Here is a 12,699-nt window from a genome sequence, read left to right as displayed (position 1 = left end):
GAAAATAAAAATATATTTTTTGCGACTAGCCGTGTCTTGAACAACCTCGAAAGTGTGAAGATGCGGAGTTGTTTTCTTCTGCGTTCTGTTGGGTGAAAAATACGCAACTTAGTTTGGGGTCATTTAAATAATGATAAAAGGAATATTTTTATAAGAATTATAAATTTAAACAATCGTAACTAGATCTGGTCAACACAATGCATCGCAAAGAAGCCCTTTTGAATTCTGCGAAGTCTACATCTGGGTTTTCACATACAAAAAATGACTATCAGTGATAATATAAAATACTTGAGCATGGCACTGGATGCCAAGCTCAAATGTATTGAGCATGTAAGAAGAAAAGAGCAGAACTTTGTTTGATGCTCAAGAAATGTGGTGATTGTTTGGAGTCCAATCCGACTTTACATCAAATTTTTAAACGAGTTATATAAGGCAGTTAATATGATTCAATTGTTTTATTTATCAATACAAAGTTCAAGGTGCATTGTTTAGCATTGTTTGTTGCTAGTGAGATCACGTGAACGAACAAATGTCAAAGTATCACAACTACTCTACAACAGTAAACTTATACGGAATTTGAAGAGACAAAAACCTTTTTAACTAATATATTTAAAGTATGTGTGAAAAATTTACCGTATTTTAAACTTATGTAGAGTACAACAGTGCGAGTGCATACATGAAACATTAATTAAGTTTGAGTCTGTAATCATAGATATGGACCATAAGAACAATGTTAAGGAAAAATTGTTAGATAATGAATAACCAATAGTGTGTCATGTGCCTTTTAAATAAAAAAATATCACAAGTTTTACAAAAGTAACTAGTTTTAACAAATTCTTGTTTTCTTTTTAATATGTTTTCTAATTTTGTAAATATAATTAGACCAACAATTATCAGCCAATATGTGATATTTTAAAAAGCTTTAAAAATTAATTTAAATTGTACTTACCGGTCCAGCAAATATTTCTTTGATCCTATCCATGGGATGTTTTCCTTTTTTTGTACGAACCATCACAAATATCTTAGTGGCCGAGAAAATTCTAAGTATTTTTTCAATCAGAACCTTGCCCATAAACCCGGTTCCGCCGGTTATAAAAATTGTTTTGTTTGCATATAACTCCGCTATGCGGTCTGGATATTGTTCTATGTCCTCAGTCATGATTATCTGGATACTAAAAAAGGAGAGGAGCAATTGATATTAGTTCGAGTACACTATTCACGTTAAAATGACGCTGTTTTAAACTAAAGTCACTATAAATACTCAATACTATGTGTAAATACTTTGCTAATTACGGTCGAATCTCATCATAGTATAATTAAGACTTTCTCTTTCAATGTCTGTTAACTATAGGATTATTGCATCGGTTATTTTATAATTTAAACTTGCATTAAATTACGATAATAGTTAGTCATTAATTTACTACCCATTAAATGAAAACTCAAAATTTATTATAACCCAAGTAAAAATAACCTAACGCTATTTTATTGTTAATATAAAAATATTCTAATACGATTAAATTTCATTTTGATGTTGACTTATTAGTAGTGGCACAACCATCTTAATCTGGAAGATCCCAATTGATTGGACAAATTTCGAACGAGTGATGAAGAAGAAATCGCGGAGTACTTCAAGCTGCGCAACAATCAAGCAGGGTTAAAAGTTATCAATTTTTACTACTTATTGGTGTGAGTCTATTCTATAGTATATTATATATTCTACAGCTTATTATCTATTCTTCCTTTCTCTGTGTGTAAATTCCTTTAAATTTTTTTTTGGTAGTACTAACGTTACACTGGTGTAACACTAACGCCTCAGAACTGAAAGTAAGGGTGGGTCTGTAAATTTCTTTGAATATTGCCATATTAGATTCATTTCTTCCATTTCTATTTTCTTTTATATTTCATTTTAGTTTTCATTTACAGATCCATGATTTTTCCAATTCTTGTGTTCATTTCCAGCTCCTAGCTTCTATTGGTTCCCTATTTTTATGACCTATATGTAGTCTTGTCCATTTAATAATTCGTTGTTAGTTCATGGATTATTGTCATAAATACAGTTGGACTTAAACTTTGGCATTTCTTAAACTTAGGTTTTTAATTTCATGTTGTCTGTAATGACGGTATTGATATTTATCTTGTATGCATTTTTTGAATTGAATTTTTTGTATGCACATTTGAATAGTTTTATTAAAGAATTACTGAAACTGCAATGACAAGAGGGCTTCCATCAACAACTAAAAGTGAAAAAATTATAGCAGAACTAAACCAAGATGGGCTTAAATGCTTAAATGCGACAAATATTTTAAAAAAAGAAAAGACCAAAAATAGCAAAAGAGAAATTTTAGTCCACAAGAAGCATTACCTCTATTTATGTTAGTCTTTGAACATGATACGGACACAAAAATCATTTTTGGTATTAAAAGAATTTTAGGGGTCGAAATAAAAATCGAACTTCTAAAAAAATCGAACTTAATACCGCAATGCAAAAGATGCCAATTGCATGGACACACACAGAAATTCTGCAGAAGAAAACCTAGATGTGTAAAATGTTCAGGTAAACACATCACCACAGAGTGTAGAAAACCCAAAGAAGCTAAGCCGAAATGTGCAAACTGCAATGAAGCGCATCCGGCAAGTTATAAAAGATGTGTAGTTGCTAAAACACTACAAGAGAGGAGAAATAAAGTAGCTCAAGTTAAACCTCAACAAACAATGAGTCAAAAGAAACAACCGAAAAAATATAACAACGTTAATAGTGAAATGACTTATGCCCAAAGTATCAGTTAAAATAACCAAAGAGACACCAAGGAAGATGAAGCAACCACCAGCGAATCGCTACTTAAACTAACAGGAAAGCTGGACAGACAAGAAAAAATGATCGAATATTTTTTTGAAAGGATTAAAAAAATAGAAATGAAAAACATTAGGCCTGTGGCCCCAAAATCCCGAAATGGCAAATAAAGATATATAAATAAAGAATAGCAATTTGGAATGCTAATGAAATTCAGCAACATCACGCTACCCTACAAGTATTCGTAGATATGCAAAAAATAGATATTTGAATAATATCAGATGCCCATTTAACAAAAGAATCCTTTATAAAATTTAGGGGATATATATTTTATCATACCATACATCCAGCTAACACCGCAAGAGGAGGAAGTGCAATAATAATAAAAAAGAACCTTTCCCCCAACAAGAACCCGGGCTCAGTACAGCAGAAAATCAGGTAACAGCAGTAACTATTAAATCAAGTAGATACAAGGTTACAATAGCCGCTATTTATTGTCCTCCAAGATATAATCAAAAAAAGGAAAATTATTTGAATGTCCTAAGTAACCTGGGAAGAAAAGTTTATAATTGGAGGTGATTTCAATGCAAAAAATACAAGATGGGGATCCAGAATGACAACAAAAGGCAATGAACTGCATAAAGCAACTGCTGAACTAAGATGTAGTTACATGTCAACTGGAAAACCAAATTATTTGCCGACTGATCAAGAGAAAACCCCGGACCTGTTAGATTTCTTCATAGTAAGAAACATAACAACCAACTATATAAAAGCCAAAGAAAATTTTGAGCTAAGTTCAGATCATACCCCAGTGATTCTGACGTTGAGCGAAAATATAACAAGAAAAGAAAGAAACCCAACGTTAGCAAACAAGAGAATAGACTGGGAACGATTTGCTGAAGAATTGAACAAACGAATTCAACTAAATGTACCTCTCAAGACAACTGAACAATTAAATTTTGAAGCAGAAAAATTTGTAGTAGATAATCAACAAGCTGCTTGGAATAATACTCTAGAAATTAAGAGTACGACTAAAGCAAAAAATTAAATATCCAAAAGAAGTGAAGGAAATGGTAGCTGAAAAACGTAAATTACGAAAAAAATGGCAACAAAACAGAACACCTGAAAATAAAAATAGTTTAGACAATATAACCCAAAGACTAAAAAGAGAAATACTGGAGATTAAAAATAAAACCATAAATGACTATCTGCGAAATTTTACAGTTGATAAAGAAACTGATTACTCACTCTGGAAAGCCACAAAATATTTAAAGCGCTCATGTCTACTCAGTTCACCTATGAGAGACTTATGTGGGAATTGGGCACGTGACAATCACCAAAAAGCAGAAGCATTTGCTGAATATCTACAAAAAACGTTCAAACCAAACGAAACTAATATTGAACATAATTTGCCGGACATAGCAGTAGCTGAAAATTCGATAATTGAATTAGTCACGCCGAAAGAGTTAACCAAAGTTATTAAAACTGACATTAATCCCAGGAAATCACCAGGCTACGATTACGATAATAACAGGAGAATTACTGCAAAAACTACCAAGAAATGGAATTATAAAACACACCAACTTGATCAATACAGCATTTAGATTAAAACATGTCCCAGACATTTGGAAGATGACGGAAATTATAATGATCCCAAAACATGGGAAGTCAGCAAATGAAATAAAAGCCTATAGACCTATATCACTGCTACCAGTAATATCTAAGGTTTTTGAAAAACTTCTGTTGAAAAGAATAAAACCGATCATAGAGAGAAAAAACCTAATACTAACACACCAGTTTGGGTTTATTAACAAGCACTCAACTATTGACCAGGTCCACAGAATAACAGATGTTATTGAAAAAGCTCACGAAAGTAAAAAACTATGCTCAGCTATATTTTTAGATGTAGCACAAGCTTTCGATAAGGTTTGGCATGAAGGCCTTATTCATAAACTACAGAAACTTCTACCAAAACAACATACCGAACTATTAAAATCATACATTACAACCAGAATGTTTAGAGTCAAACAAGAAGAAGCTTACACTACAATAAAAGAATCTGAAGCAGGTGTACCACAAGAAAGTGTACTGGGACCAATGCTTTATCTACTCTACACTTGTCATATACCACAAACGGAAAATATTACGATGGCTACATTTGCTGATGATACTGCGATTATAGCTGTCGGAGATAATAGTAAAGAAGCCTCACGAAAATTACAACAGGCAAGTGACAATATAAATAATTGGACACAAGTTTGGAAAATAAGAATTAATGAAAGTAAATCGGTACATGTGCAATTCACCTATAAACAGACCGTACAAGCACCCATAACATTAAATAATACTATCATTTTATATAGCAATAACGCTAAATATCTCGGAATGATCTCGATGCAAAACTTCGCTGGAAGGAACAGATAAAGAAGAAAAGAAAAGAACTGGAATTGAAATATATGAAAATGTACTGGCTAATTGGAAGAAAATCATAATGATCAGTATATAATAATTTGCTATTATATAAGCAAATATTGAAACCTATATGGACATACGGAGTTCAATTATGAGGATGTTCTGCAAAGAGTAATATAAATAAAATACAAATTTTTCAGAACAAAGTCCTGAGAGGTATTGTGGGTGCACCCAAATACTATAGGACTGATTATGTACATCGAGAGCTTCAGATACCCACAGTCAGTCAAGAAATCAAGAGAATTGCAAGGGGGCATGAGGAAAGACGAATCCATTCTCACACGAATAATGAAATATTACAACTGTTGGATACCACCAGAACAGGACACAGACTGAAAAGAATCAAACCATCTTATCTTGTGTAGTGTTGTGTAGTGAGGTACATATATTAAAAAATTTACCAGTAACATGTATAAACATTAATTCACCAGAGACTGAGGCCGATGAGTCCTCCTAGTTATATACCTATGTTTAAGTTATCATAAAGCAAATTGTAGGTTAGACGGAAACGACTAGTAACAATATATTAATTAAATAATGAAAAAATTCCTTTTTCAAGTCATATTGATAAGATAGATATATCTGTTATTTTTAGGGCTGAGTTATTTTCACTATTTGTGTTATACTAAATATCTTCTCTTGTCTTGTATACTTCTCTTTCGGAATCTGTTCTGAGATCTGTTAACGACCTATCTACTTATCTAGCAATAAGTTCAATAATATAATCACAATCTTGTGGGATTTTCCATACTCTATTGTAAATTTCCTTATCTTAACCCGGTGCTTTTTAATATTCAGTTTTTACCATAGCAAGTTGTGGGCTCATTGAAATGATGATACTTAAAAGTTATATTAAATAAATGTTCGTTAGGAGGCTAATTTTGGTCGAACAATTACTTATAGGGGCATTTTTGGACGAATAACTTTATTAACAAGAAATAAATATAGGAAACAATTCGAGCCTACACGAGATTCAACAGTTGCTAATGCATTCGCGAGATGGTGCTGTTGTGTGCGGATTTTCCACCAGCGGCGTTATTGGCTCATACTTTTTCTGACTGTCAATACCGAGGACTACAGAACAATGAAAACAGACTCATTTTGCTCTGAATTGAATGATACGGATGTGGACGATATATGGTTCCATTAGGACGACTACGTGAATCTCAACGGGCGCCACCATGGACATGATGGACATGACCCAAGTTAGCCAATTTATTGGAAGGGGTTTTCCAAACTTACATATTTATCTCTATTAATCATAATAAACTTGGATTATATTAATGGTAAACAATGCATTGTGCGCTTAAAAAACTTTTTAATATTTTACACAAAGCTCTTTAATTCCATTGTAAAATCGATCCGCTTTTGTTTAAAAAAGCTTAATATTATTTAAGACTAAAAATGCTAAGACTTTAAAATGCTAACTAACTTTATATGCTAACAAAGTAATTAAAGTATATGCTTGGTGGGTATTCTTGTATGATATTAAATGAAAGTTTTCTAAACCAAGTACCTGATGAAATTATGTGTTAATATATAAACAAAATCAATATCAAATCATGATGCATAATTTATTTTATAAGGAAATGTTTATGAAACTCTGGAATACAGAAATTGAATAGTTTTTTTACTTAACATCATATAGCAATTAAGCAAAGGCAAGAATTCACATAATTATTTAATACATTTCTCGTAATCAATTAATATTACATTTCCTAAGTAACCTGTATCAATTATTATTAATAATACGAAATATATTTTAATAAATTAGTATTTGACGTCAACCAAATGACGCGAAGTAAAATTAAGAAGCTGTTATTTTTAATAGGAATGAGATTTTTATTTAGGTGGGAACCAAATAAACGAACGGAATTATTCTGTTATTATTTTGAAAACAAGAGAAGGAAACATTATATATGTTTATCTTTTAAAAATGCTTTAATGAAAATAATTATATATGCTTAATAAATCAACAAACACTTCCATGATGAAACTACCAACAGGGTTTGTTATATATAGGATATATATAGGATATATTTCAAAATATTTCTATAATATTTTATGAACAATATGAAGATAATATTTGAAGGTCCAACTTAAGAATCTAATTGAAGATATTGACTAACTATAATATGGTGGTACCTGATGAATATAGAACTATAAATACAGTTGGAGCTTAGCCAACTAATTTAAGTGGACAATAAACTTTGTCTAAAATTGTGCATATACCTCTTTTTATAATGGGATTATATTTGTTCACTGTGTTGAATGAGTTTACTGTTTTGTCACTGTTTTGGAAAACTTTCACTGTTTCACTTTCACTGTCACTGTTTTGTCACTGTTTTTTTTTCATGGAAACATTAATTCACTATGTACCGGAGTCCAAATGTATAAAATGTGAATTTGAATATTGTAATCGACTCGATGTAAAATATAACTAATAAAAGAAGCACTTTTAGCTTCGCCTATTTTTTATACATTTTTCATGTAACAATATTGGAACAACAAGTCGTTCAATATGGCTTATTATCTTCTGACTGACGGTTATTCCCTTAGCAAAATAATGGCATCCAGTCCACTGACATGATTTGTCAAATAGGTGTCTAGTGTAAACTGATTGGAATATTATATGCATCCTTAACTATTAATATATTATGATTTTAATTTTTTTTTTAATAAATAATGATCAGGTTTTTTCAAGGCACCCTATTCTTCTTTGGGAATTATATATCTTTCAAAACACTAGATTAATTGCTTTTGTTCACTTTGACTGCTTTCATTGACCGCTGTCTACTTCAGCAAATTCCGATCTTTTTATTCGACTGCTCTGAACTGTCAACCGCCTAGCTCTTTCTCATCAAATCTTTACAGTGATCCAAAACAATTTTGTAAAATGTTACAAAAAAACCTCCTGTGTTTCAGCTACATCAATTTTTGTCATCGATTCCATTTAATTTAGTATATTAACAATACTTAACAATATCTCATTTTATCTACTTGTATTTATCAGTATTTTTGCTTCATCAATATATTCCATTATATGAAATATATGTATGGAAGTTGCAACAGAATTGGAGAACAACTTGAATCCTAAAAGGCTTCTGGAATTGATGATGATTCACCTGGATTATTAAAAGAGCTGCCATGAAAAGCAATAATCATGTTGACATATATATTTAAATGCCAGTGTAAGACTAAAACATGTCCCAGAAAGCCTTAATATTTCTAGAATAATTATGCTTAGAAAACCTGACAAACCGGCAGAACAACTCTTACAGGCTTATTTCACTGCTACCTGCGATATTAAGATTAATTGATAAATTGCTGTTAAATTAAACATTGCATTAAGCATTAAATCTTTTATAGAAAAACCAGATATCCAGTTTGGATTTCGGACTCACCATTCGACAATCGACCAAGTGCATAAAATAACAGCGGTTGTTGAAAAGGCATTCGAACCGGGTATGGTATATGGGATTAATCTACAAAATGAGCAATTTACTACCGCGGAATTATTGTCGACAACGAAGAGCTGCAGCATGATCTCGGAATCAAATTTTGCTCTCGGATTTTACTCTAATACATGAAACATGAAAGAAGTTTACTAAATCACAGCAACTGGACAACAGCTGGAAGCAATACAGCTAGTGGACAAACGCGCAAGAAATCAGACTATTGAAGCGAATAAAACTACACGAACTTGTTTTGTTTATCTATATATATATATTCCATGTTTATTATAGTTCTTAACTTTAGCTTAAGTAGATTAGTTTTTTTCTAATTTGGGAAATACATACTGATGTATTAATGCCGTAGACGCCTTGCTTGTATATTAATGCAAGTACAACAGAACAATAGTTTTAAATTAAATTGTGAATTAGGATTGTACTAATCATATCAGATGTAATTAATAAAAAAATATTTATGAGCTTATAGCAACATATATAAACGTTAACACTATCCAATAAACATGGATGTATTAACTAACAATGCTGCCATATATATTCCATCTTCAATATTGGAGACTTATCGTGTGACATGTCAGATTAGTAAAAATATAAAAGTATGTGACCATTACTAATCCATCGCAAGTAATTACTATATGCAATTATGTACAGAACCATAATGACAATAATAAATTTATCTATATGCAATAAAATCCTGAAAAAGTATCCTTTCTAATTAAATTTAAAATTGTTTTTTTTAATTTATGGTAAAACCCAAATATTAGAGGTACTTAAAGAACTCTGCAAAGTGAAATATATATGTTGCTTACATAGCTTTAATGGTTACAGGAACTATGACGCGCTGTTTGATTTATGGTATGTTTAAGGAAACACGTAATAGATTGGCAAATTGCAAAATTTAGAAAATTTCTTTCTCAACGATGTTATAAGTCATGCCTAAGCCATTAAATATTTTTTGGTTGACTAAGTTTTTGTTAATAACTAATATTTTAACATTGCTTTTACAAATAATATTATTAATAAAATAACGTTAAAAGGCATACAATTTATCCGGTTTTGTGCTTTACGGTAGAGTTTTCTTCTACTAATAATACAACTTTAATAGAGTACTTCAAGTTAAGACATTATTGTAAAATTAATTATGGATCTATTTATAAATATATTAACATCATAGAACAAAATATGAAATCATTAAAATCACTTAATGTTGTTATTATATTGTTATAATCTGTAAATAATATTTATACATCACTTAATATAACGTATACTGATTTGTTTACCTTTAGGTGCACCTTGTTACCTCAAGCAATTCCCCGAATGTCACTTACTCTCAATATAACGAGAGTTATTTGATTCAATGTGTAAATCCAAAATAATTGTTCTAACACTTGAGTAACTTAATTTATTGATGAAATATGGAGCATTCATTCACCGACTAACTAATAAACAGAATCAAAAGGTACAACCCGCACGAGCAGCTGTAATAGTGTGACTCGCGAAGTACTTTCAGTTTTAGATTTAAGTGGTACTGCAGGTAAAGCTGCGGGCCTACTATGGTATGTATTTCAACTTGACACTATTACACAGTTCATATGTAATATCAAATATTTAATACCTTTAGTACGTCACGTTTTTATTATTCGTCTATTCCATATATTTCTAATTATGATTATTTTTTGAAGCATGCATTCTAGACACCTACGTTTTATGTCATTTTTCATGTGAAATTATTCGCTTGATGTGGAATTATATAAGTAAAAATGTACTATTGCAAAAAAATAGTTACTATTACAAAGGGTCTACTAACTTATCGATTACAGCACATCAACATTACAACATATCTCTACTGGTGAATGTTGGCTCACCGTCAGATACAAACGAAATTCCCAACACTACAGAATTCTGTGTCACAAAAATATTGATACTAAAATGTGCTTAAAAAAGCTATAAGCTACAAAAGGGCTATAAAAAGCTGTAATGGATGTATCATCTTATCACTCGTCAGAGAGCCAGAAACAACAGAAATAACTACAACAAAAGACATACAAGATGCAGCATATTATACAACTCCTACCACTGCAGCTTATCAAAAAGTTAACTTATTATCATCCACAATTAAACAGAAAATCACGGAAAAAAGGAAACTGAAAAAATAATATGGCAACCAAATACTAAGGAATACATGAATATGTAGAAAAGCTAACTGATGCAACGAAATATTTTCTCTGGAAATAGCAAGAAATATTAAAAGGCTCCAACCACATTATCTACCCATTAAGTATAGTGATAAAACTAGGCCCAGCAGCAAAAAAAAATAGCGGATGTTTTTTCTAAACAACTAAAAACGTATTTAATTAATTCCCTTCCGAAATATCCGTAGATTATAAAAACAATTTTATTGGCTTTCTTAACACTCCATTTCAAATATAAACTAACACTAACAATGTACTGTTAGAGACGTAGAACAATTAATAAGGATCAAAATAATGCCAAAAAATTTCCCAGATTTGATCTAATAACTGACAGAATTATAAATGAATTTTTAGAAAACTGTTTCAAGTTATTAACATGTATATTTAATGCCATGCTACGTTTGAACTATTTCCCTAGCACTTGGAAAGTGGTCCAAATTATTACGATTCTCAAACCAGGGAAATAATCAGAAGACATTTCCTCCTATTGTCCTATAAGCTTGTTGCCTGTGATATCCAAGGTTTTCGAGAAACTATACATCAAGAGGCTGCAAGTAATCACACACGCAATATATTCAGATGTTCCACAGTACAGTATCCTTGACCCATTGTTATATCCCTTGTATACTTGTAGTTGACGTACCGACCTCAAACACAACTACTGTGGCAAGATATGCTGACGATACGGCGATTTTATCATATCACGAGGATCCAATATCAGCCACAAGGAAGCTCCAACTTCATCAACTCCAACTTGTATTGGCTTATAGAGCGTAAATTCAAATTATTTTTGGATAATAAGGTGTTGTATAATTCAATTCTTAGGCCGATATGTACGTATGGTATCGAACTATAGGATACTATTAGCAAATACAAAATAGCCATCCTTCAGAAATTCCAAAATAAATTGTTACGTACCATCGTATTAGGTAAGTATCAACTTAATTCAACGTGATATTTTTCTGGAATGTGATAAGAAATAAATATACTGATATGTTCTACACTTATATACGGATAACTAATTTGATTTTTTTTTATATTAAAGAAGTGAAAACAAAAACTGGGATAAATAAAAATATGACTACATATGCTCTATAATAATTCAGAAAAACAATATATAAGGTGTTTTTTGTATCGATTACACAGTTGAGTCACTCTAGGAGAAGTTTATTAAATAAAGTTTATATAAAATGATTAGACGAGAGCAATTTAATGTCACTAACTTTTTGAACGAAAGATATTTTTTCGGAAAAAGTATTTATTTCTTATTTGCCGGCGATCGTTTTACCACTTTCAAAATAATAGATAAGAATGACTCTCGTGCGTCCAGAGAAAGCAGTCGTCATGACTTTGTTGGCCAATAAAGAAAATTTGGTTTTCCTTGCTGCATCTTCTCCCGCAGAAACCCATTGTTTTTATTGTTCTTTGGTCTCTGGTGTTTTGTGATATATCCATAGCGCATGACGTAGACACTTATTCGGATTGCGGCTTAACATTGCCAAGCACTCCTTTGAAGAGTCAACTGGTTGCCTTCATGGACTAATGTAAGCAATAGTGGGATTCATCGCATGGATTGCTTTTTCGTATTCAAATATTCATGTGAAATGTTCATGTAATTCAATTTCTTAATTTATAATCGAATTTCTAAAGCAATATGGTTCTAACATGTTTACTTCGAGAACTATGCTTAACATAAATATTAATGATATCAAGGTATTTTATATTTTATATGCTCCTATACCTCAATTACTTGTACTACCGACATAGTGAGTTA

The 12,699-nt window shown here is 31.2% G+C and overlaps 1 protein-coding gene across 1 annotated transcript in view; it reads right to left on the bottom strand.

Moving 5' to 3' along the window:
• LOC143193933 (fatty acyl-CoA reductase 1) overlaps positions 1-10,245 on the bottom strand; it is a 31,366-nt gene extending 21,121 nt beyond the window's left edge. Inside the window, exons 1-2 of the mRNA XM_076400381.1 lie at positions 10,014-10,245; positions 950-1,172 (exon numbers count right to left, since the gene is read on the bottom strand). Coding sequence (XP_076256496.1) covers positions 950-1,159 — 210 coding nt within the window. The 5' untranslated portion in view covers positions 1,160-1,172; positions 10,014-10,245. The remainder of the gene's footprint in view (positions 1-949; positions 1,173-10,013) is intronic.
• Positions 10,246-12,699: the final 2,454 nt, after the last annotated feature.

The sequence above is a fragment of the Rhynchophorus ferrugineus genome, unplaced genomic scaffold (assembly GCF_030347505.1).
Source record: "Rhynchophorus ferrugineus isolate W39M unplaced genomic scaffold, kcgeb_rfMv2 rfM3, whole genome shotgun sequence".
Lineage (NCBI taxonomy): Eukaryota > Metazoa > Arthropoda > Insecta > Coleoptera > Curculionidae > Rhynchophorus > Rhynchophorus ferrugineus.
The sequence above is the reverse complement of the archived record's forward strand: the minus strand, read 5'-3'. Positions and strand labels throughout refer to the sequence as shown.